Source organism: Lepidochelys kempii, chromosome 18 (assembly GCF_965140265.1).
Source record: "Lepidochelys kempii isolate rLepKem1 chromosome 18, rLepKem1.hap2, whole genome shotgun sequence".
Taxonomy (NCBI): domain Eukaryota; kingdom Metazoa; phylum Chordata; order Testudines; family Cheloniidae; genus Lepidochelys; species Lepidochelys kempii.
In genome coordinates this window covers 4,104,739-4,130,521 of record NC_133273.1, presented here as the reverse complement: position 1 = coordinate 4,130,521, position 25,783 = coordinate 4,104,739, and the positions used below count along the sequence as shown (strand labels likewise).

Sequence of the window (25,783 nt, the reverse complement as noted above, 5' to 3'; positions counted from 1 at the left end):
TGTGTAATTACAAAGAGATTGCAAAAGGCCAGTTTGGACATAGTTTCCTTCTCTCCTGCCTCTGGCAAGGTCCGAGTTCAGGTTTTGCACTTCTTTTCTTGCAGCAGCCAAGGTGGCTAATTCACAAACAGCTTAAGGCAGGGGAGGAACACGTGTGCTGTTCTGTTTCAGAGAGGCTGCTCAGATCCAGCAGGAGAAACATTATAAATACTTTGGAGAGAGAATTTAGGGGAAAACTGATGTAATTTGAGATCCCAGTGACCTCTGAGCTGCATCCGTGCTTGGTCTATTCCAAACCCTGTTATGTTAGGAGGAAGAGCTAAGCTAACAGCAGAAGACACTGACTGATCTATTAAAGGGGGAAAGCCCCTACTCCATGCAGCATGATACTTCACAAAAACATGGGGAAACATACTGCAGTGGCAATCCTGCACTCACTGCTGGGAGATTGGGAGTGGGCTATGAACTGGTTGAAGTTTGGCAGAAAATACTGCTGGGGGTGGCGGTAGGGAGGGGATGGAGTTTGGTGCAGCAGGTGAGAACACAAGGTGGGTCCTTGCTGGGTCAAGGAAGGGAAAGGGGGTCCTACAGCTTGCTGCAGGAAGGGGGAGGATTATTTGGGAGCTGGGGTGACTGCTGCTAAGGATGGGGGAGCAGGAGAGTCACTGGGGAGGAGGAGCCAGGTGAGCAGGGCAGGTGCTGGGGCAGTGGTAACCTGACTGAGGCATGTGTTTGGGGGGGAAGAAGTGTCTGGCCCTACTGGGATGTAAACAGCCCAGGGATGAATTACACAAAAATTAAAATACAGGAAGCTGATTTCAGTGTCAGCAACATAAAGGCCAGGGTGTCTTTGGCAATTGGCCTCCATTTACATATAGCAAGAAGAAAAGAAAGTCCAGTTTTGCTGGAGAGCAACCAAGCCAGTCCAAGCAGGGGCATCAGGGTTACCCCGTTATCGGCTATGAAGGCAGGGAAATTAATACATCTCTCTAGTAAACCATCAGGCTCCTTCCTTGGTCGCAAAAGGGCTGCAGGTGGGAGAGGAGCTGTTCCTCAATCGGAAAGAGGGATACACTAGGCCAGAGGGGAGCGGTGCCCCATTCAGCTTTCCTGCTGCATGCCTACAAAATCTTTGGTTCAAAAGCTTTGACTCCACAGGTCCCATTTGCCATAGGGGCTCTGCAATTTCAGGGGGACAAGTGAAGCTGTGATCTGGTGAACTTCACCCCCAGGCATCCAGTGAGCAATGGAAAGGGCGGGGGGGGGGGAAGGGGGAGAGGAGAAGAGAACTGACTTGGATCTCTGCACTCCCCCCTCCCTCCTTCAGTCCACATGAGCTGAATGGCTCACTGGCACCGATTGTGAGAGCAGGATCAGCCACTTTGATTGTGCAATGTCCAGGGCAGAGACACTCCCCTACATATTTCTCAAATACCTAGTCCAGCCTGTATTGACATCCCTGCTCCCCCAACACCCCAAGGAATTAAGTAGAAGCTGTTTCAGCAATTGAAGGGGGGCAGCGCAGGAGAGAGGAGGGGGCTCTTCAGTGACAGCACAGCAGATATTCACCCCCCAGTGTTTGCCTTGAAGATCTGCACGGACGTGGGTTCTGTTGCTCTCCTCCAGCACCAAGCTAGTTTTGGGAAGTCTGAGGGCCAGATCCTCAGCCAGGGTAAGTCAACATTGCTCCATTTATACCACTAAAGCCGCCCCATGAAATGCAGCCAATTCCAGCTGGAGGAGGAACACTGATTTACACTAGTTGAGGATCCACTTGGTAAGATCTCACCTAAGTGTCTCTGCCGCTGGAGCTCCACCAGCACCTGACGGGGCCTAGCCGCAGATCAGCATTTCACTCCCTCATCCTCATTGTACTCAGACTATTAGCTACAATACCAGAGATCCCAGGCTGGCGCCTCCTGGAGAGCAGGGACAATGCTTCAGTTTGCCAAGTTCCTGGGCTGTCCCTAAATACAGAGGGTCATTTTAAAGAGCAGCAGTTCTCATCGAGTCTCCCCGTTCCTAGCGCCTGCCCTACCCTTGGAGGCTGCCTAGTGACCAGCTATGCTTTGCTCCTGCACAGCTGAAGCATGCAGGTGTGTTTATGGGCACAGCAGGGCAAGGAATCCCAATTGCTGCAGCCATTGTCATCTTGACCATTGCTCTATGGTCAAAACAAGCTCATCAGGAGCCTGGGCAACATTGTGTGCAGGGTGTGACGCAGGCCAGCAGCTTCCCAGGGTGGCCTGGAGGCTGAAATCTGAATACAGCTTGGTGAAAGGGGGCGGCCCAAGGGCCCTGCAAACCAGCACCAGCAGGCAGCACACGTGTAACTACCAGAGGCTTGGAAACCCAAGAACTTCAGCACTGATCTCTACCGCTTGAGCCAACAAAGCAACTCCACTGGTTGGCAGCTGTCATAGGTTATTCTCCTCTAGCAGCTCAGCCACTGGGCAGCAGTGGGCACGACCCACACTTTGCCAGTGAGTTACATAAGCTTGCGCCATGCTCTGTCCATGGGGATCAGCCCCAGTCTCTTCAGGTGAGAGGGGGCTTTGGCCTCAATAGCCCATTAAACTCTTGGCCAGCAATGATGCAGGGCGTGCGCTGGGAGTGTTTGTCCATTAGGGATTTGCTCACTCACTCCCCACCAGTCACCAACAACTCCTCCTCTACTAGGAGCCCAGACAACATTCACACCGACTGGCTCTGTATCCCAACCCCAAACTGCCCAGTATCTCAACCTCGCTGCCGCTGGGGACTCAGGCTGGCCAGCGCTGTGCAGTGGTTTACTGGTACTCCTCCCCCCACAAACACACACCGTGAACGGCATCAAGGCCGGCCAAGGGGAAGAAAGGCTGACAAAGTTCATGCCCCCCCATCTCATCCCTGGAGTGCCAAGTGCAATGGCATGGCACAGAACAGCCCCCATCTGTGCCCACCGAAGGGGGAGAGCAGTAGAGACCCCCATCCCATGCCTAGGGAAGAAGAGTGAGCCCAGTTGCACCTGGGCCCCTGTGCGCTGGCACCAGGGAACAGCCAGGGCCAGGCCACTCACAGGGAAATAGCTCCTGAGAGCCCAAGCAGCTGGGAGGCCCCACAGCAAACTGCTGCTGCTCCACATCCCCCCTCTCCCTGACACAGCCCTGACCTCTCCTCTCCCCCTCCCCAGTGCTCCCTGCTCTCCTAGCAACAGGAGATTAACCCTCACTCCCATCCCAGCTCCTCCTCAGGTATAAAATACAGGCCCCAAGTCCACTTGCCAGGTGAAGGGCCCTGGCCCCCATCTCCCAGACACTGGACCCCAGCTATCTTGCCTCCCCACACCCCAGCAGGCCTGTGAAGTCTCTAGCTCCATGATGCGCCCACATGACTGAGCTCCTGAGCCCAGCTTGTGGGGCCAATGCAAAGCTGGCTAAAGGGGGAGTGTCTGGGACACGAGCTCCACAGAGGATTTTATAGGGTCAGGACACAAAGAAACCCAGGGAGGGTAATTAACATCCATGGGTTTGGTTAAGTCCTGCTTCCCTCCTTCCCCATGGGGCAGAATTTAACCCCCCAAATGCATCATTTAAATAAAAATGAGCCAAACCCTCTTCATAAGGAATGAATTACTCAGACTTCCCATGGCCCTTTGTACACACCTCCATGGGATTAGTACGCATGGCCTGTGGGGGACGCACCCCACACACCCTCTGCAAAGTAGCATGGATGGGCTATGGGGAATGTTCCTAATATAACCTCACTGTATGCCCTGCCCAAGGCCATGGGTAACCTATTGGGAATTAACTTCTCAAATGTATCCCATTTTGTGTAAGTGCTTTTACTTTAATCTTTGCAGGGTCAAAGAACAATCCCATGAGCTGCTCGGCTCACCAATGACCTGGAAGAAAACAGAACCACCACCAATAAAGTTTGCAGATGACAAATTAGAGGAGTGATAAATAATGAAGAGGACAGGTCACTTAAGCAATCTAGATCACTCTGAATCAGCTGGGTGCAAGCCAAATGTATTTTGATGTGGCTAAATGAGAATTTCTACATCTAGGAACAAAGAATTCAGGCCCTACTTACATGATGGGGAACTCTATCCTGGGAAGCAATGACTTGGAGGTTATGGGGAATAAACCCGTGCTGAGACTCCGGGTTTCTACAGTCCATCCTAGGCTTCCACCTCACACCCTCCCCTGTGCAAAGTACCAGATATGATTGCTTCTAACAGTCTGGATGCAGGTGCCTTTGCCAATGCCCTCCAGCTGGGAGGAGTGAAGGCCTCCTGTGGGCAGGGTGGGGTAGCATCAAAAACTTACTTTCTTAGTAGGAATCTGTTACAGGATCTCTTCACTGCAGCTGTAAGCCCAAGCTCTTATACCCCTGCCATGGCCATGCACAACAGCCTTTCAGCACAGGCATGTTGGCTGGACTTCCGGGGTGGGTTAGAGCCCAGGTTCCACTTCCACTCAGGCTAGTAATCTGCCCTCTTTGCAATGAGTCTGCCAGAGCCTTCCCACAAGTCCTCTCATGTGCCCAGCAGGACAAAAGTTCTCCATCACAGAGCAGCTCAGCTCGCTGCAGCATGGAGAACCATGAGGTGCACCCCGAAAGTCCTAGTGAGGCACACGAGGAGGACTCAACTCAGGTAGGACTCTGCAGCTGGGCTGCTCTAGATCTCTCCTTCACAGCCATGCCCTCCCTCTACTGTGGCTCTGCAGGACAGCGGAGGCTGCTCCTCTGCTCTCAGTTGGGATGAATCTGCAGCCAACAACACAGAAGCTGCCATCAATTAGTCTCTGGTGGGTCCCAGAACACTAGCCATAAATCACTAATGAAAATGCCAGTGAAAGGCAGGGCCAGCCTGTCCCTGCAACAACTGGCCACCAGTTCTTAATTTGCAAGGAAAGAGGTGCTGGGGCTCAAGCAATATTTTTTACATTCATAACTGACACAGCAAATGCAGAGGTGCTGGGGCTATGAACTCTCAAGCTCAGAGATGCCAGGGCTTAGCCCTGGAACAAATTAAGCACTGTGTCCATCTAAACCCTGCAGAACACAGCTTCTCCAATGCAGGCCCAGCCCAGCAGGGCTGCCTGGATTTCCCAAGCTTCAGACCCATAATCCCTTTAACAAGAGCTCATTTTACAGAGCAATGTCTCATGAGCCCCTTTCCCCCAACAAAGTGTCCAGGCCAGGAGAGAACTAGAAGGCAGACTGGAATTCTACCAGGGGCCCCAGTTTTGGTTTCACACTGGTTTGACACCAAGATGACATCAGCTGAGTTAGTTCAGATTTACAGAGGCAAGAGAAAGGAGACTCAGTAGCAAGACATGCATCACACAGACTGTCAGTGAACAATGAGCCACAGACTTCACTGGGAATAGCCGGCTCTTCAGCATCTCACAGGATTAAATCCCTCGTGTAGAGTCACACTCTGTATGTTTAGCTGCAACACGGAATAGTAATTTAGCACATAGCCAGTGCTTTTGCCTCTTCAGAGAATTGTTCAAAACACTAGTTCTGCTCCTGCAAGACTATAGCCTAGACCTTGGTGTGAAAGGGGTTAAACTCCCCCCAAAACGAGTTTCCTAGCTCAACTGTACTTTGCATGTTGCAATAAAAAACATTCTTGCAGTCTCCTAATTAGCTAGATGACCCATATTAATTTGAGGTGAAAATGGATTAAGTCATTACAAATTTCTACACTGTTTACAAGTATTAGAAAGTTTCTAAAAGGAGCTTTTTTGTTAACCTCTTTGAGCTGTTTCAGAGTAACAGGGCCTTGTTTGTAATTCAAATCATGCCACTGTGCAGCTGGCCTGCTGATCCCTCCTGCAATAGGCTTAATATTCCTACAGCACAAATTCTACCTCTGTATTTTTAATTATTTGGAATTGTACAAAGATACTTTGATGTTTTAATTCTCTCCATGGTCCTGGAATGCCTGGTCCTTTTCAAGCTGACCAGCAGCAGTCAGTTCAAGGCTTGTCTTGTGTCTGCCTTTGGGCAGCAGGTGTGATCATTAGGGTGGGCGTGGATTGTCCTTCATGGCAGACACAGATGTTTCAGATTGAGACATTGGGGCCCTGAAAACAGCTGAGTCTGGCATGTGGGAGAAACATGTCAGAGCTTTTTCTAAAAGTTTCTTGAATCTCCAGTGTGCACATTAGATGCCAGAATGAAAGTGATCGGTAGGATTTTCACAGTCACCTAAGTGAATTCGTTCTCAGCTCCTATTGACTGCCAATAGGGCTTTGTCACTGGACACCAAACACACAAAGGTGTCAGAACTCCACCCCACCCTTGGTGATGATCCACTCAGAGCAGGACCCCATCCTGGTTTCTTTGGCATTACTTCCCTCCCCCCACTTCGGGGAGACCAGGGGAGAGTGCCCTATCTGTCTCCTAGGCATCTTCTCCCAGGCTCCAGTCCCCAACACTTGTAGTGTCCTGCACTGTAGGATACAAAAAGAAAAGGAGTAGTTGTGGCACCCTAGAGACTAACCAATTTATTTGAGCATAAGCTTTCGTGAGCTACAGCTCACTTCATCGGATGCATACTGTGGAAAATACAGAAGATGTTTTTATACACACAAACCATAAAAAAATGGGTGTTTATCACTACCAAAGGTTTTCTCTCCCCCCACCCCACTCTCCTGCTGGTAATAGCTTATCTAAAGTGATCACTCTCCTTACAACGTGTATGGTAATCAAGGTGGGCCATTTCCAGCACAAATCCAGGGTTTAACAAGAACATCTGAGGAACAGTGGGGGGTAGGGGGGAGGAGGAGGAATAAACAAGGGGAAATAGGTTACTTTTTATAATGACTCAACCATTCCCAGTCTCTATTACCAGCAGGAGTGTGGGGTGGGGGGAGAGAAAACCTTTTGTAGTGATAAACATCCATTTTTTTATGGTTTGTGCGTATAAAAACATCTTCTGTATTTTCCACAGTATGCATCCGATGAAGTGAGCTGTAGCTCACGAAAGCTTATGCTCAAATAAATTGGTTAGTCTCTAAGGTGCCACAACTACTCCTTTTCTTTTTGCGAATACAGACTAACACAGCCATTACTCTGAAACCTGTAGGATACAAGTAACTCTGCGGACGCTATTGGGATTTAGTTGTATTCTGCTAGGAGATAATGGGGTACCTTGGTGCCATACTTCCTGACAGATTCCATCCTTACTCACATCAGTAAAAATCAGGAGTGTGAGTGAAAGCCCAGTATTTCTGAAACTGGTATCAATACCCTGCCCCTGCAAGCTAGCTAGCTAGGAAGGAAGGTTGGGCAATATGTCATCCCCAGCCCTCAAGGACAGCAGATTTAATGGAATCTGGCTTTAGAGCAGGGGTAGTCTGATTTTTGTCAAAGTCCAGACTCCAGAGAAACATTTTTCACACCTCAGTAACAATAAGTAAATAAGATTAAGATGTTGGGGTCCATTCAAAAGCATCTCTGGATTTGGCTTGGGGTCTGCCTATGGACTACCCCTGCTTTAGAGGATCCCTTTTCACAGGGAGTCTCTTCCCACCCTTGTTGTAATAGTCTCAGCATGAGGATGCAGATCTGGTATGACTCAGCTGACCAAATACACAGACAGCTGATCTAAAAGGGCAGTGCAGGAGGGCAGGGGTGGTTGCTAAGCAGCAGACAATAAGGAACACATATAAAGGTAAGAGACACCAATAAAGTGTAGGTAATCCCCATCATCAGCACCTGTGCAGCTGGAGAGATCAGGTTCCCTGTGGGCTGAACCAAAGGCTGTCAAACTCATCCTGCTTCAAAGCAACTATTTGGTGGGTTGTTTTTTTTTTTAAACAGATTCTTTATCTCAGCCCAAAGGCATCATACTACCAAGGCAGCTCAACCAGTGGGACTTATCTAGGCAATGCTCAGTGTTGTCCAGACCTGCTCTGAGCTGGCTCTAAGAACTCCTGAATCCCATCTACATTTCAGGCTCCTCCATCACTTTCCCTAGTGGAGGTGGGAGGGTCCCAGAATCCAAATGTCAAATTGAACAGCCCCTTAGCCCAAGCACCATGAGCAGAGGGAATGTGTGTGTGTGTGTGTGTGTGTATGTGGGGGGGGGAACGACAATGACACCACAACACATGCAGATTTGCAGTTTGGTTTGTACTGAGCATGCTCAGTAACACTGCTGACACCAGCTGCCCTCACTCTGCCCCCCCAACCCCCACTATCCACAGGCATGGGTCCTCTCTGCCCACGAACCCAAGTCAGCTGGCATGGACCAGCCGCAGGTATCTAACTGCAATGTAAACATACCCTTAGAAAAGGGTCCCAAATCCAAGCCCCGAGTCTGAACTAATTTGGGAAGGCTCGGATGCTGGTCTGATCTGCATTGCTGGGGCCTCTCTCATTAGACAAGAGAAGAGGTCAGTTTATGTAATAACTTTCCCAGAATTCTTTAACAAAATAGTAAACAAAGAGGAAACTAATGCTCCTGGCAACAGCCAAATAACTGCTTAATAAATCTCATTAGCGTCAGTAAGCTGTTTAACAGGATGTGCTATTTTAGCGGAGCTTGGAGGGGGGGTAGTATGTGTCGGTGTGTGCTTTCATGTGTGGAGTGGTTTTGGAGTGTGCAAGTATTCACATTGTGTTGCAGCATGCAAGTGTTGTGTTACAATGATGGATGCGTCACTCTCCACGTGTGCACGTGCGTGGCAGCTTGTTTCCATGTGTGGGGATGTGCTGCAGTTTGAGAGGTTTCATGTTGTGGGGTGTGCGATGGATGTCTGCCTGTGTGTATGTCTGCCTGTGTGAGGACAGGCTGCAAAGCACAAGCACGGGGAAGCATGAGTACAGCAGAGAATGTTTGTACTTACACCAAGCCTTTCCCCCTTACCTTCTGAGGGGCGTTGATGACTCCAGTGTTATAGCCAAACTGCAGGGAGCCCAGCACTGCTCCTCCCACCGCCAGCATCAAGCGGGCTGTCATCTGCTTCAAGAGAAACATGCGGTCAGGTTGGGAAATGCTCCTCTCTCCAATGTAGGACTGTGGGGGCAGCCCCCGGTCCAGGTCACCCACCTGGCTCCTGACCTGAACCATTTTAGGATCCAGTCCTCTGGATCTCAACTGGGCAGCGGCTGTGCACGTACAAGACTTGTACACCCTTCCCTGCCCCCTTCCCATCTGCAACGAGCCAGGAGATTTAGGGCTCATCTTCTCCTGGCTTCCAGCGTATCCACTACTGAGCGAGAGGCTGAACAGAGCAGAGCAGTCGTCCCCCAGCTTTCTCCCTACTCAGAAAAGTAGCTCCCAGTAGAGAAGCTTGCAGATTGGGGCATGGATAGTGAATAAAAAAATCCAAAGTCCACCCATGCAAGCTCACAAGTTGCAGTGGAGTTGCACTGATTGACATGAAGTCAGATTTGGCCCACTGAGTTAGTATCCCATAAAGGGTATCCCTTGTTAGCATTTCCTTACTTGTTCCATCAATGCAATTCTAGATTAAATCCACCCATTTTCTACAGCAAAGTGTCTGACCAGATCTTTCAGGGGTTAATATATACGTGTGTATGTATCATATTACGAAAAGCAGTTTCCTGGGAAAGATGGGGAGCCTGAATCTCCCCTCACTTAAAAGGATACAGGCCTGAACTAAACAATCCAGGACCCTTGGCACACCTCAGATGGGAGCCCTGATCACCATACTGTGGCTGTGGTCTCTTCTTCAGAGTTAAGATGGCTGGGGCTACTGTTTCAGGCTATCTGCAGACTCAGGCAGGTATTAGTCATTTATTAATTGCAGTTGCACCAAAAAGCCCTGGTGATGGACCAGAATCCCACTATGCTAGGCGCTGTACTAACAGAAGAGACAGCCCCTGCCCCAAAGACCTTACAGTCTAAGGAAACTCAGGTCAAGTTTTCAAACTTTTCTTTCAATCCAGAGGTTGAACTTTTTTTTTTTTTTTTTTTTAAAGCAAATGCTGAAATTGTGGGATTCCAGGCACTGGGCCATAAGCATGGGCCTGCCCTCTAACCTGGGCGTGCAGGGCAAGGTCCCTGTGCAGGCAGTATTGCCGGGGCTTTCGTGACAGCCCTTTGTTGCATGACGCACATTGTTGATGAATGCCTGACAATTAGGTTCAGTGGTAGCCTAGAAGAACTGCATCAGGCCTCTGAAGATGCCATCGCCTGGCTAGTCTATGCATATGCTAAATAAATAATAGTGATACTGTATTGACCTCCATGGAGTTACTCTGGCTTTAAGCTTGTGTAGGTAAGATAAGTATCAGGTATTGGCATTCACTAGTTTAAATCTCTGCAGAGCTGAGTACCAGAAACCTACTGTTTATGAACTGGGGCTGGGACAAACAGTACATCCATTCCAGGGAGCAGTACCCATCCTCCAGAGTCAAGGTCCTCTCTCCTCCCAGAGGATATGCATCAGAAGGCCCCATCACTTGGGCAGGAGAAGGGGTAATGCCATGGCAGCAGGGCTGAAGTTTGAAAGGAAAGCAAACGCAGGGTTGCACTTGCAGCCTGGTTCAGCCGAGGCAAACAATCTGTCAGTATAGTTCAGTTACTCAGCAAAATCCCTGCATTTATGCAACGCTCAATGCCTACAGCTACTTGGCAAGTCCTCTCCCACTACCTCTCCCCTGCCTAGGGTTAGAGTAACAATTGGCAGTTTGTTTGGAGGAAGTGGGAGGGTGGGGGTAGGGAGTGTCTGCGCAGGCTGGTAATTGGACACCTCCATGAATGGCCCATTGATCCAGGCAGGAAAGTCACCAGTGGGTACAGTCCTGGTGGCTGTACCCAGAAAACTGGGATCCACTTTTCACAGGCTGGGCTGATGAGCTTTGGAATAGCCATGTGAAATTAAAAGCTCTCTCTTTGATTTCTTCACACCCGCTCTCTGAAGCAATGTTAGTTTGGTGGAGGGCAGAGTTTGCTGAAGCAGCCATGCAGGTTTGCCAGATCTCAGTGTGCCCTTGTTAGAGATCCCAAACCTTTAACCTAGGCCATGTGCATCTGCTGGGGCGTAGTAGGGTGATGATCCAGCTCCACCCCAACCCCTGTATTGTACAGAGCCAGGACCCAGAGCCTGGTCACATGGGAGACTCAGTCTGAGAGCCACAATTTAGTCTAAGGTGCCACAAGTACTCCTTTTCTTTTTACAATTAACTGCAATTACTTTTTTGCTCAGAAAGGACCTGCAGGGGTCAGACCATGACCGAGGCCTGTGCACAAGACACCTGCTCCTCCTCTGCCTTAACCACAGGAACTCTGCTCTACAGCATCTGCCAATCTTGGCTCCCCAGACACTAGCCTATGCCCTCTGCCTGCTTACATCACCCCTGCAGCCCTGGAACAACCCCTCTGGGCCCTTACTCATGTCAAAATCCTCCCTGACACTGCCTTCCTCGTTAATCCGCCCACAGATTGATTCACAAGCCACAGCTCAGGTCCCTCATCCCTTCCTCTCAGCAGCCCAGCTTCAAGAGCCCTCTTCTGCGCAGCTCTTGGCTTAGCCACCTGTCTTGTCTCTGTCCCTCTGACTCTGCACCTCTCCTCACAGCTCAGTTGGAAGCAGAGCCTCCTTCCATGGCCTGGTCCCCTTCATTTCCCCGCCCTCTTTTCAGAGGGGGATGCTGAACCCACTTTTTAATTGCCTGACTTTAATTACCAGTGGCTGATTTCATTGGGTAGCAAGTATGAGCCTGGATAGCCAATGAGGTTACCATCTCAAGTTACCCAGCAACAGTTAACGAGATGCCTCAATTAAGTCATGAGATCTGCATCCACCAGCAAACAGGAATGATGGAACATGAGAGGCAGCTCAGCATTTAAAGCTTTCCCAGAACCTTCCCAAAGCAGGTAAAATGCAAGTCTCCCAGTCCTCCCTTGTCTAATCATATGGGCACTTGTATTGATTTCAGAGCAGGGGGTTGTACTGGTTTTATGAAATGCAAACAGCAGCAGTGTTTCCACTGGAATAGTCCTCTGCTGTGTTTGCAGCCCAATGCTAACATGGGAACCTGGGTGCAACAATGAATGGCAACAGATCTACTCTAGTTCAGTCACAAGTGGTCATCCAATTGCTGCATGAAGTCCTCTGGCCTGTATTATGCAGGAGGTCCAACTAGGCTATCCTAACAGTCCCTTCTAGCTGTGCCATCTGTGAGCCTATGTAAAGAGAAACTGACTAGGCTGAGTCAAATGCAAAAGACAAACAAAGGGCATGAATGGTGAAAAGCATGTTCAAGGCCAGTCACTTGTAGCTTTGCACTGCTCAAGTGACAGAGCAGCTGGAGCATACCAGCACATTTGGCCCTGCATCTGTAGGGTGCACTCAGTTGTGACGGGGAGAGGGGGATTTGTTCTGTTTTAAGACTCAGGCCCTCCTCAGCGAGGGCAGCTTCTCCTGGATTTCAAAGGGGCTTTGGGCTAAGGAAGGAAACACTGCATGATTGTTGCAGAGCTCCAAGCACCACTTTTTGAAACAGGGCCAGTTTCTCCATCTGCATAAAAGAAGCCAGGCTCTGGGTTGAGTGGCCAGCCGAGAATTCCCCTGGCAGCAGGGGTATCAGCTAGTGTAAAGATATCAGAGCTGGGTTCTGTGCCAATCACTCTGCCCCCAGCCTGGCACAAGGGGCACATCAAAGAGTAATTCAGTGGGGAAGGACAGGACTGAGTTCCACCCTGCTACCCCAGTCTACAGCTGATACAAGGTCCATATGCTGCTGGCATAAATTAGAGCAGCCCCTAAGCGGCTCTAACTCATACCAGATTCAGTGCCTGCTGGCTTGCAAAAATCAAGGAGCAGAAGCTGGTATCAAGAGGATCCGTACAAGTTCTAAAGCACAGAAGTCCATAAGATAGACATCCCCAGTGGTGCACAATCTGCACAGGGGTGAATTTTACCCTGTGGAAGTATCGGTAATGGTTATCCTTCCAGTTCAGAGATGCCAGGCCTTAAGAGGAGCAGGTCCTAGTGCCTTTTGACACCACAAAGACCAGAGATACTGGGCACTGTGAGAAGTGAGTAGCTCTGGGTACAGCTAGTTCTCTCAAGCCCAGCTGACCAGGGCTAGGAGCCAACACCTGCAGCCCAAGCCCATCTCCCCAAACACACCGAGGGACAAGGACATACACCCAAAGGGCTGGGAGGATGGGGATGAAGAGGACACTGAGCCTACATAGGAAGTCAACCTTTGGGGGCTCTGGACAAAGGTCTCACTTGAGTTTGGTGAAGGGCTGCAGGCAGCTGGTGGCCTGAGACTGACAAGGAAGGGGTGGAGCATGTGAGCTCATGCACACACCATTCATGATGCACAGGGCACATATCGCATGGGATTCAGGCAGAAGCTGAGGTTTTCAGACAGGTTTATAATGATTCCTTTAACTGCTCACTTTGTTCCTTTTTCTCACAGGCACTTCTTTCTCTGTGTTGCTGAGCTTATGTAGAAAGGGGCCACATCCCGTCCGTATAGGTTCAGAGAGGAAAGAAATCCCCTTCCCCAGCAATACATGCTTCCCCTTCTCACCTCGCACTCCTGAGTGCCAGGCATGGCATCCAGCTACCATGCCTGCCGACACCCCATGCTCCTGCAGCATGTTCTGATGTTCAGCCGGTGCTAATGCTAGGCACTGAAATGGTGTGTCCCTTTAAGGGCACCGTACCAACGTAACCCGAGAATACCAGCAGGCAGAGGCTGAGCACCCATGCTGTTACCCACTGCTAACACGAGAGCACTGAACAGGAGGCTGTGTGCGCGTGACTGCATTTACTTTCTACTATGTAATACATTCCCCTTTAAAGGGGGCACAAGGTGGGGCTCACTGTGGTTAATACAACTGCACCCAGTAATGATCTGGCCCCATTATGCTGGGTAAGGCACAAACCACCATGTGCTCCCACCCACACTGAAAACATGTGGCAGGATGGCTCTGGACCTAGCATTGCCACCTGGCCTGGCTAGTTTTTGTACTGCCTTGCTCATGGCCAGTCAAAAGATGTAATGTGCCAGGTTTTTTGGGTGATGCCCGTAGTGATCATGAAACTACTGGCTATGCAGATCACAGCTGCGAGCACAGCTCGTACCCTGGTCCCTTCCCTCTACGGGGCAGGCCCTCACCTGCAGAAACCATGGTGGCTCCTCTTGGTGCCAGGGACCAGCAAGCAGAATGGACAAGGAGTGGGGTGAGGGAGGCAGTGGCTCCTCCTAGGAGGGGACAATAGGTATTCCCTTGAAGGCTCCAGGAAGTGGTATGGACCCCAAGAAGGCTCTCTGGTAGGGTTGGCAATAGGACCCTTTTTGTTTGGGGTGGCCTGTGACAAGGTTTTCTGCATCTTGTAGGTGGCAAACCTACCTGGGCCCCCAGAGATTCAGTACCATTCCTAAACCTCTCCCCTCCCTTCTCCTGATTCTAGGAAGCAAGCACAGAAGGAGATCTTGGCTCCTTCCACACAGAGCAGAACTATTTTACAGCTAAAGCCATTTATATGCAGTGGTGGCTGAACTAGATTAAATACAGTTTGGCTGTCGCAGATCTGATCCTGTAGGCCTGGAGCCAATGGCAGTTTTGACACGGACTTAAATGTAAGTAGGACCAAGCCCTACAGTGGATGGGGCCAGACTGGGCTAATCAAAAGATAAGCCATTCACACTGGCCAGCCCCATGGAATTTCAGCCTTTTTTGGCCATAACTGGGTTTTAATGCAGCTCTTAGACACACTCATTTGTCCTGTGCACATGAAGCCTATGACTTCACTCCTGAAAGCTGCTCTCTGTGAATGGATTGTAGTGGTCCCTGCCAGCCTTAGCTGTATGGCAGGATCAGGGCCCTGTCTTTACAACCTGTGGCAGGTTTGGAAGAAGCAGAAAACACGGGTTGCCCTATATGCCTTAGACAGGTCTGGAGGTGGCTGGACAGCTGTGGAGCAGCTCCCTCGCCTTATCAGTGGTTCAATCCAACTCCCAGTTAATCCAATGGGAATCTTTTCCAGCAAATGAACTGGATGGAGCTGGACCAGACTTCTGCTGCAGAGCTTGGCACTTTCCAGCTGCAGACCTCAAAAGCAGCACTGAATGAAGCCCCTCAATACATGGGGCATGGATCAGCATCAGCACAGCACACAGTGGATCTGCAGCACAGGAAGGCTAACTTGCTCAAGGTCACAGGAAGCAAGTGGCAGGATGTCAATGCATGGCCTCCTCCCAGGGGCCCCACTGGCTTCAGGGCAGCCCCGAAAGCATCCCCACTGTTCGCCCTCTTGAACCCCTCAGTCACCCAGCGGCTTTGTGATCAAAAATACCCCTCCTTCTGTCAGGTTTATCATCAAATCATCTAACAAAAAACCCCTAAAAGTTTCTCTTCCAATGCCAGCCTTCCTGCCTGGGGCCATTCCTGCTTTTGCAGGCCATGGCCAGACCAGACTCTTTTCCTTCTGACACCTATGGAGTCCGCTGTCTGACTTCCAGGCTCAAACCCTGCCATGGTCAAGGGTCTACCGCAGGAGCTGCTCACTGCCAGCCACAGCATCCTCTAGTTTTCTTTCTGAAGATTGCATCATCCCCTTTCCGCAGCTTCCTGCTGCTCCTTATAGGGTAATCACCTGATCCCTGGCACAGGTGTGTCTTCTTCCTAACTAGGATTGGCTGGCACCAGGCTTCTAGCCCTTAAAGGGTCAAGCCATCCTGTTACACAAACCAGGAACAGATCCTGGAAGTTAAGTCCCTGTCCCATACTCTGTCCTTTCTGCACAGCTGATTTCCTTCATTCCAAAGGCTATTTTGCATAAATCATTGCCACACCATGACCACACAAGACAGTTTCCCCTACGAAAGCAACAGTGTGTCATCACTGTGGACATGAAAAGCAGCTTGCGTTTGAACATGCCCTAACACCACTGTTATAAAATGATTCTTAATTTTTTAAAAGGCCAGTAGTTGCAGCTTTATGTAAAGCACACAAGTCATCCCCCACCCCTCCAAATAAAGAAAGGTCCAAGAGGAAGACTCCTCTCCCCTGCTCTCATGGAATCAGCTCCTACCAAACAGAAAAAGACTTTCCTTCTGCCCCATGCTGGAGCAGAGCAGTTCACACCAGCCTGAAAGTATAAGAATATTTCTAATTAGTCATCATGATTTGCACACCTTGAATGACGAGGCAACAATAAATGGCAATAAACAGATCTTCAGAATATTGTACTATGAAGCATTACGTCAATAAGATTGCACCACGCTGTTTGCATAGAACTAATTATTGTACAGTGAGCTTTTACGGAAGGATACTGTAGCACAGGTCCTTGACAGGTTTGAATGTCTGGTACAGTCAGGTGCTGTACTGGTTCTCATTTAAAAGGAATTTGATCGATGCATACTACTATAAATTCACCTTTCAATGTGCTTTCTCCAATTACATTTGGAATCACACTGATTTGCCTTCTCTTCAGCCAGATGTGCCTTTCCTCTTGCAGGACTGTTTAAATTATCAGTGGGTGAACATCTAACAGACATCTTACACCATGGCCAAGATTTTCAAAAGTGACTAGCTATCTTAGAGCACCATAAAGGGGCATAGTTTATAGAAAATGTGTGCTCAGAACTTTGAAAATCAGGTCCCCTGTAAGTTATTTCAAGATGGGCATCCAAAAGTCACTAGCCACTTTAATTGCCCATAGCTTAAATAAATAATTTTACATACTGCATGTATTAACACCTTCAATTGTTAAACCTGAAAATTTTAAAGATCAATTTACTCTTCACTATTTATGTTGTTTTTACTTTTTGGATTTCTATCTTCTTGTACAGTGAAAATTATCTAGTCAGTGTCACTTTTGTTTAGAGGCAGTTTCCATTCAATTCCATTCTCAGGTTTTCATGCAGGATTTTGAATTAGTTTAGGTTGCAGTCAAGGCAGAAGAATATTTGCTTTTTTTAAACTTTCCATTAGAATTAAAAATTTTCTATTAGTTGCCTCTTATGGAAGTCTTGTAGAAGTGAACAGAAAAGTAACTTTTCTACAGGGTTTTTTTTTTAAAATCCATCATATAGATCATATAAAATGATAGCTTTGTTACAGAATTCTAAAGGATGGTTCAAAACTCATATGAAGAGGATTTTGTGCTTTATTAAATTCTGCAGGTATTAAGGCTAATTTTTAATAGAACCAAATTAAGTTTCTACCTAAATTCTATTGTTTTTGCCCCCAGAAAATTCTTATAGCATTTCCTATTATTGAGTCTCCACCAATAAATTTTACAAAACCTAAATTTTGGGTTAAATTTATCTCTTTAAAAGGTTTAATGGTCAGATCAGGCACCCTAAAGGTTATGAGTTTGGATAAGCTTTGGCTAGCCATCTGGAGTCTGGAAAATTGGGAATGAAAATGAAGCACAGCCTCTCCCATGATATACTCACAAAGAAGATACTTTTAAAGGTGTTATTTGTTATTTCCATGATATACTCACAAAGAAGATACTTTTAAAGGTGTTATTTGTAGCCTTTTTGACTCTCACAAAAGGTTCAGTTAGGGCTAAAATTAGTTGAGTCTGAACGGACTCTTATTTTATCCTAACTGGATCATCCATTATCTCAAATTTAGAGATACCCAACAAAATCTTCTACCACTGAGTTAAGACTTAAGTTTGTTTAGTTGATAAACAGGAGTATCCACAGCTGATTGTCTCTTTCTACTGTGTTTTTTATTTGTTTTGTCTTTTCCCTCCATCCTTACACCTATTAATTCCTCTCAACTTCATTTAAAAGGGCTCAGTCTGCAATTAGGAACAGGAAACAGGAAATAAGGAACTCTTTAGTCCTAGAAGGGAATTACAGGACTTTCCACCTTTGTAATGATGGAGGATAGAGAGTGTAATGCAATCTGCTACATAACATGACCCAGTCAGTTGCAGCATATCCTGTAACATGTTACAAAAGTAGCAGGGCTCTTTCTGAAGGCTACTAGTAGCAGGGCTGGAGGGAAGGAAATTACAGCATTTTGCAAGCAAAGCTGTGGGCTCTGCCTAGGCATCAGAAGGTGCTGTATTGCAGCTGTACAGTGGAGGGTGCATCAGTCAGATCTTCATTAGATCAAAACAGTGGTTTAAGAAGACCTGGTCTTGTGATGTACATTAGAAATACAGTTGGAGCTGCAACCCCTACTCAGGTAAGTAATCCTTCCTCCCAAGTGGTCCCGCAAGTTCCTGTAAGTCAGGGTTGCATGGTCCTGTGCAGATCATGCTGAGGAAGGTTTCATTGCCAAAGTTATTATGTTTGGGATGTGACCCAGGGATTTCCCTCCCCTATCTCCGCCCAGAAAGCATGGGAGCTACTACACACAAAAAAAGCAATGACCGGATCTTAACACAGAGAATGGAGATTGAGAGATCCGGCTGGGCGCCCCCTGGCAGGAATGAAGGCCCGGTACCTAGAGCCTTGCAACAAGCCTCGGTAAGTTACAGATGGGGGAGCCACGGGAACCTCCCCAGCGCCGCACTGCCCAGCTGGGCCCCTGGATCCCCGCCGCCCCCCCGCGCTGGCAGCTGCTGCCGCAGGCTCGAAGCTAGGCTCCCCCCAGCCCGCTGAGAGGGGCTCGCCGCCGGCCGCCAATGGGCGGCGAGCTCCGGCGGGCCCCGCCCGGGGATGTTGGGCTCGCTCTCCCCTTTGGCCTACATCGCAGGGGCTAGCGCGACACCGCCCCCTGGCGCCGGGGACATGCCGGCAGCTTCCCTCCTAATGGAGCCGGGGCAGCGGCTGCTGCCAGCCCCGGGACTGTGCGAGCCCAACCCGCGGCAATCCCAGCCCAGCCCGGCCCATTGCTCAGTACCCGGGAGCCACGAAGCCACCCCCGGCCCGGGCAGCGGGGAAACGCGGGCACCCCTAAGACAGGCAGCCGGGCCCGACTGGATGGAGGCAGCGGGTAACAGGGTGCCAGGCTTAGCCGGTGCTTGCCCAGCGCTCTGGTCTCTACTCGCCCCGGGGACCTTTATGATTAAACGGTCTCCACTCGAACAGCTTGAAGTGACACCCCCCGACCCCCCAGAAATGAAGGCAGCATCGAGAGGTTGAAAAGATCCGCTAAAGAGAGACGAGGAAATATCCTCCAAGCACAGAGCTGATAGAAACCAGCCAGTTCTATGTTTATGGTAGGTGAACCGGCCCCTTGTCCTCCTTTTGGGGCTTCTACAGCCAAATGCAAGCTACTGCGGATTTACACCATTGTGCCCGAGATCAGAATCTGGCCCAGCGTTGGACTTCTGTGTTCAACCGGGCAAAATTCCCTCAGTCCCAGCCGCTCGCCTCCTCCCCCTCCGGAGCAAGCTGTGCCTGTGAGGTGCTCCTGGCTGTCACGTCCCAGAGCTCCGGTTCCAAGCCCACAGCTGGGCACACAGGAACGCTCCACTCCGGGAGCTGCCAGCCAGCTCCCCACCCAGCCATCAGCACTCCTGAAAATGCACAAGAGCGCAGCGAACTAAATACAGTAACGCGCTGATCCCAAACCACATTCCAAAGCTAGGGAGAAAGGAGGGAATCTGGAGACAGTGTTGCACAAATAAACTTTGTAAGCATCTTGACCCAGAAAACACAGACTGGCGGAACAGCATGGCTTCTCCTGTGCCCTCCCTGCATGGTCACAAGACCAGTTATTATTTTAAAAGAGATGGGTCTCTTGAACAGAGAGGGAAGGAGCCTGCTGGACTGAATTCCCCGCTCTGGTATCCCCTTTCATTGCACACTGGGGCCTAAAATCTGCTTTAGGGACCCGACCGTCAAGTATGCAACTCGAATTAATTGATTGTCAATTGACTCAAAGTACCTAATATGATTGTAAGTGCTCGTCTACACATTTATCTTCACACAAGAGCTGCCAGTTTAAGGAACATCATTATTTTAAATCAATTTGGTTAAACTGGTTCAACCCCCTCTGTGGACACTCTTAATTCAATTTAACCCAGTCACAGTGATTTAGTTTAAATTAGCAAGAAATCATTTTAAACTAAATCGATGTAAGCCAGGTTTATACCAAAAGAGAGGCTACATAGAGGTTTGCGTGGATACTCAATTTTTAAATATACAACCATTATAAACTCGCCTAGTGCAGCTAGCCCAGCGCAGCCAGACTACAAACCTTTGTTCCATGGCCACGGTTTAGCAGCTGTAATCTGGAGTACCACCACCCAAATCAACTATACCAGTGTAACGCAACAGATGAGCCTGTGAAGTGGAAGGTAACCAGGGAAGATGTGAGCAACTGGGGAACAATTTACTCATTGGGATGATCTGAGACCCATAAGAAGTCAGATCAGAAAAGACCACTTGGAGTCTCAATCTGAACCCTTCTGTTCTGTGGAGTTGGGCAGGGATGGGATTTTTCTGTTTTTTGCTTTGGATCCCCCACCCTCTTTTCTTCATTATAAAACCTATTCTTTTACCATGAGCACCGATGTAATCATCACATACCAGTACTCTGTAAAACAAGGTGACTGCTGTGGATTGGAGCCTGAGGGAGGAGGGAAGAAAAACAAAACCTAAAGGGTTAATTAATCCACTTAGTGTTTAAGAGCTCCAAGTCCGGACCAGCATTAGATGGTCCTAGGTATGGTCCAAGCACAGAACAAAGAAGCTCTTCAGGGCAGGGACTACTAGGGGGCTCTTCCACCAAACAAATAAAAACAAGAAAAAAATCCTTTTAACACGGTCCTGCAAATGTACCAAAAAGAGGGAAAGTCAAGCCTGTGTGTGGATTAGATTATAGGGGATTTGAACCTGATGCGAGGCCCAACTCAAAGGAAGAATTATTAGAAATACATACACTATTTCCCCCCTTAAGGCCTTACTGTGATTGTATAATTTGTAAGAGGGTATCCTTGGTTACTCTCTCTGGGATTACATCCCTGCTCCAGTTCAAACAAGTTCCATGCAGGAATCGCCACCTGGTGTAATTCTCCGCCAGACTAGACAGTCATAATGGTCCGACCCATTACGTAACGGGACAACGTAGACCGAAAGAGCAGGACTGCCAACCCCACATGTTCAAAAATCCCGAGTCAGGCCCCCCATCTTTTAAAAATCAGGCCGCTCCCCCAATAAGATTCGGGGTTTTTTATTTGCCTTTTGGTCTGAACCTTTGGAGGGGACCTGGCCTCATTCCCACGCTTTTCTCCATAACAAGCCGTGCTCGGAAAACATGTCAAACGGAAGGGGAGATTCTTATTGAAACCCTCGATTCCAGACGGTAGGGCTTGAAAAAACCGACAAGTACAAGGAAAAAAATCCCAGGAATTGGCAACACAGGAAACCCTCCAGCTTTCCGAAGCACCGCATCCCCTCGGCCCTTGGGAAAACGGGGGGACTTTGCTGCGAACGCGGGACATCGAGCCCCGTCCTGACCCGTAAGCCTACAGCCCTTCCCTCCTGTGCCTCTAGGAGCTTTGGGGTCACCAGTGTCGGCCAGGCAAGGCTAACGCGCACACAGGAAGGCTGGGGTATTTTAAGCCGCTGAATACAGACCGGCTACAGGGGCGGGCATCCTTCCCACCAAACCGCAGCACCAAGTTTCAACGAACTCTGCCCCCCGGTCCAGCCCCAAGCCCTGCAAACTTGCCCTTTTACCGAACACCTCGGACATGGCTTGATTATCTTGCATCTGGGACTCCGGCAGGGAACTCCCCCCCCCCCATCAGTCACTTGTCTGAGGGTTTAATTTGTTTAGTTATTTTATTTTAAACACGCGATCGCCGCTCGAGGCTGAAAACTTTCCACTCCGCACGCTGCTGGGACCGGGATGCGCTGCGCAGCACCCCGACCCCCCAGGTGCCGCCGCCCCCGCCGGGCAATGCGGGATGGGGCGTCCCCGGAGGGAGCCGTGGGGCAACAGCCGGGTCCCGTCGCTGCCAGCGGGGCACTGGCTAAGGGAGCCCAAAGCAGGCGGCGGCTCAAGCCCACACGGCGCCAAGGAGGGGGAAGGTTTGAAACAGCCGCCAGGACTCGCGCCCGCGGCGATGCGCCGTAAGGGGCAGGGGGCTCCTAGGGCTTTCGGCCCCGCCTCACGCCCCAGACGGAGCCCGGCCCGAAGGACACGGAGCCCGCACCCAGCCCGGCGGCCAAGCGGCCTTGCTGGACCCGCGAGAGCCGCCTTCCCTCTGCGCTGTGGGCGAGCGCAGACCAGCCACCCTGCCCCGAACGCCCCCGGCCACGGGGCTCGCCCGGTGCGCGTCGCCTCGCCCAGGGCCAGGCCGGCGGCTGCTTGGGGCGGAAAGACTCTGGGAAGCAGCGACCCCCCCCCCCCGCAGGCCGCTCTGCCCTCCCCCAACCCCGCTTCCCCCCGAAACGGCCACGCACACGCCGCCCCCGCCGGAAGGTCCCGGGGAGCCTCCCCCCGCCGGGCCCACGGTCACCTTGCTCCCCGACTCCATGGTGCTGCGCCCGCGCGCTCGCTCCAAGGGACGCTGCCCCGGGCCAGGGCGCCGAGCCGCGCGGGGGGGTCCCGGCGAGCCGACGCGAGTCCTCCGGCGCGCTGCTGCTGCTGCTGCGGTGCCCCGGCGCTGCCCGTGCCGCGCGCTGCGCTCGGAACGCGCCGTATAAGACCTGGCCCGGCCGCCGCGCCTCGACCCGGCTTAAGTGTGCGCGTGTGTGGCGAGCGCCCCGCCTGATTGGCTGGCCGCGCGCTCACGGGGGTGTGTCGGGGGTGCGCCGCTGGAGGGCTCGCGGGCCCGGGCGCGGCGCCCTGAGTGGCTGGCCCGTCCGTCCGTCAAGGGCCCCGGCCTCCCGCGCGCTGCGCACGGCGGGGGGCGGACGTGGGCCTCATTGTTAACGCGCTGGCGGGGCCGCGGCTCGGCTCTGGGCGCCGGCGCTCATCGCCCAGGAGCTCGCTGCAGAGGCGAGCCCGGGCACACGAGGACAGCATTGCAATCCCCGCAGCCTCCCGGCTGGGCCCTTCCCCAGCGAGCCACCGCAGAGGGGGCTCCTCCTCCCGGGGGCTCCTGCTTGGCATTTCTCGGCTCGGCCCGCAGCCCTAGAGAGTCTTCGGGCCCGGCCCGGCCCGAGACAGAGAGATTTCAAGATGCTACGCTCCTCCCATGGGCGCTTTCTCTCGCCCGTGCACGTACACACGGTACAACCACCTCATTGAAAAAAGGGTCCGGGGGAAAGGAACAGAGCCTGCAATTCATTCCTTGCTCGGTACCAAACTCCTCCCTTTGCAATTCACTCAGGCCTTGGCGATGTTGGGGTGGAGCAGAGGGGGGAAGGGGAGGGATAGGATTGCCAACTTTAAATGGTGGTTTCACGCTGGAGTTTCTCCTGTTGTGTTTTCATCCCCCGGTGTCGTCGCTGTTCTGAATTTTCGGCCTCTCACTGCACCTGCTGAGCTTAAAGGTGGAGCCGGCTCCTCTGCTGAAAGGAGATTGTTGCTCTGTCTGCTGGAGGCTGTAAGGCAGGACTGACTCTATTCCACACTTCGCAAAGAAAACAAAACATATTTTCCCCACCCCCTTGCTCCAAGCAGCCGGGTCCCTTCCCCAGCAGAGTGATAAGAACGGAGTAAAATCACCCATTATTGAATAACAATCAGTCTTGCCAGGACCGCAGGTTAAATAATTTTATTAAGATAACGTTGAAATAAAAAGAAAACGGCACAGAGTTCAAGCATAGAAGTTTCTGGTTATCAGGGAATAAGATACAGATTATCAAGGGGTGCGAAATTCAGTTTAGGAGCTCGTGGAGTAAGGAATACATCATCTGCAGTCTCCCCGATTGGGGGTAAAAGGTTAACCGGTCAGAGTACAGACATTGAGCTATGGGGGTATGCTGTCCATATAATGGCTATGTTCAGGTGTGGCGTATAATGAGCGGATACGATGATGGGGATGGATCTACCCTTATTTGGTGGGATTTAATGTTCAGTGAGTTTATGGTTCCAGTTCATATGGTCCAATGGAAAAAGCCTCTCTGCCCCTTTCCCATAGTGGATGCACGATGTCGTACCGGCTCACTCCTCCTGGTGCTGTCAGTGGCCGGTGATGTGTTCGATGTAGATGTCCCTGGACCATCGGATGGTGTCCGAGACCATGAGGCGCCGCCTGAGCCGTGTGTAGAAAGAGAGAGACAGCAAACGAGCTCTTGGGCCTTTAGTTTTGATTGGCATTTTGAAATCTGCTACAGTCAGCAGCTGGTGCATGACTAGGATCACTGAGTACACATGAAAAATGAATTTTAATTTCCTGTGGAAATGTTTTAGCACTGTAAAAAGTTCATACTAGCAAATTGACAAATGCTAGGAGACCAGAAACTGTAAAGCATTAAAAAAACAAACAAATAAGAAACAACAGGAATCTATAGTTGTGACCACGGATAAAAGGTGGCAGTGAATTGCCAGATCTCATCAGATCCTGTCTCTGACTGCAGTCAGAACCAGATGAAGGGGCAAAAAACACCATAGTGGGCAATTTCTTCCTAATTCTAACCCCTATCATACAAAAAATCCTAGGCCCGGTAGCACAAGGATTTATCCTTTCTAAACATTGTGTGTGTTTTTAAACCTCACTAATATAAATCTGGAGACATTCTACTACCCCATCATCCCTTTCAATGGAGAGAGATCATCTCCCCCTATCTGTTCCCCCACTGGATTGCTTACTACATGCTGAACCTGTACATCAGGGGCAGAGAAGACTAAAATCCAGAATTTCCGGTTCCCAGGAATTTTTGTCATTTTGAAATTTTGTTTCAGGTGGATTCATGTAGAAAACAGATTTTTCTAAACTTCTCAGAACTGGGGATTCCAAAGATTTCATTTAAGAAACATGATGTTTCCAAAACACTTTTGCATCCCAGAACCCCAGCAGCTAAGTGATCTTGACATGATTGATGTCAGTGGTTCACTGCTGCTCATCTCTAAATAGAAGCCATGAAACTGACAAGAATCATGTCAATTTCACTCAGGGGCTCCAAGAGATTCCTGGATCCTTGGCAGTTCTGCCATGCACACTGCCCCAGCACTGGGTACCTCAGAGCTTCCAAATTCCCTGGCCAGACAGTTCTCAACTCTGCCCAGCTCCCGCATCCTGGGGGAGAAAGACCACATGGTGGAGCTGCCCGGGAGCAGAGGACCTGGGGCTGACTGCACTGTGGCAGTCTGGGAGCCATGGATCCTTGAAAGCTCTGAGGTCTCCAGCAGCCCAGTAGGTGCCCTGGCTCAGAACCAGGCAGATTTCCATCCAAACCCTGCCTGCAGGTTGACTAAATATTTTTGTGAAATATTTCAGGTTTGACAAATCAGCATTTTCTACTGAAAATTTCTGACCACTTCTATGCAGGGGCCTGTTGTTCTCCATGGTAATCAATCAGATCTTTGCCATTGTCTGCAATGGGTGTAGGCTCAGCCCCTTGGGGAGCCTTCTATCTGATCAGGTCACACTGAGATGCAGACTCTGCAATATCTGCCTTTTACATCTGGGCATCTTGATCTAGATTACTTTAAAATCTTGGTCCAACAAATCTTTGTGAAACACAAGGAAGGGAGGGAGGGAGAGCAAACCCTTTCACAGTGTATATGTGACAGGATGCATGGTCACTGACTCCTCCGTCTTCAACAATCCACCAACCTGCCTGTTTCTTGCATAGACATAAAAGGTGAGGGTGTGGAGTACTGATCTGGGGATTACTCTCATGGCACAAAGAGATGACAATCTTTGTTTGTTTCCTTAGGAAACCCTACATTTCTTCCCTTTAAAGGAAGGTGGTAGGAGATAATCTTACTAGGGAAAATCATGAAGAAGTGCTGATGGAGGGGAAATTATAGGGG

The 25,783-nt window shown here is 50.1% G+C and overlaps 1 protein-coding gene across 2 annotated transcripts in view; it reads right to left on the bottom strand.

Annotated features, from left to right (window-relative positions):
• The window catches only part of SLC2A1 (solute carrier family 2 member 1), a 40,875-nt gene extending 18,292 nt beyond the window's left edge, over window positions 1-22,583 (bottom strand). The window contains exons 1-2 of one of the 2 annotated variants that reach the window (XM_073316447.1): window positions 22,377-22,583; window positions 8,870-8,962 (exon numbers count right to left, since the gene is read on the bottom strand). In XM_073316447.1, coding sequence (XP_073172548.1) covers window positions 8,870-8,962; window positions 22,377-22,394 — 111 coding nt within the window. In that variant the 5' untranslated portion in view covers window positions 22,395-22,583. Of the gene's footprint in view, window positions 1-8,869; window positions 9,089-22,376 lie in introns of those variants that run through there. The other variant, XM_073316446.1, reaches the window with a different exon arrangement.
• Window positions 22,584-25,783: the final 3,200 nt, after the last annotated feature.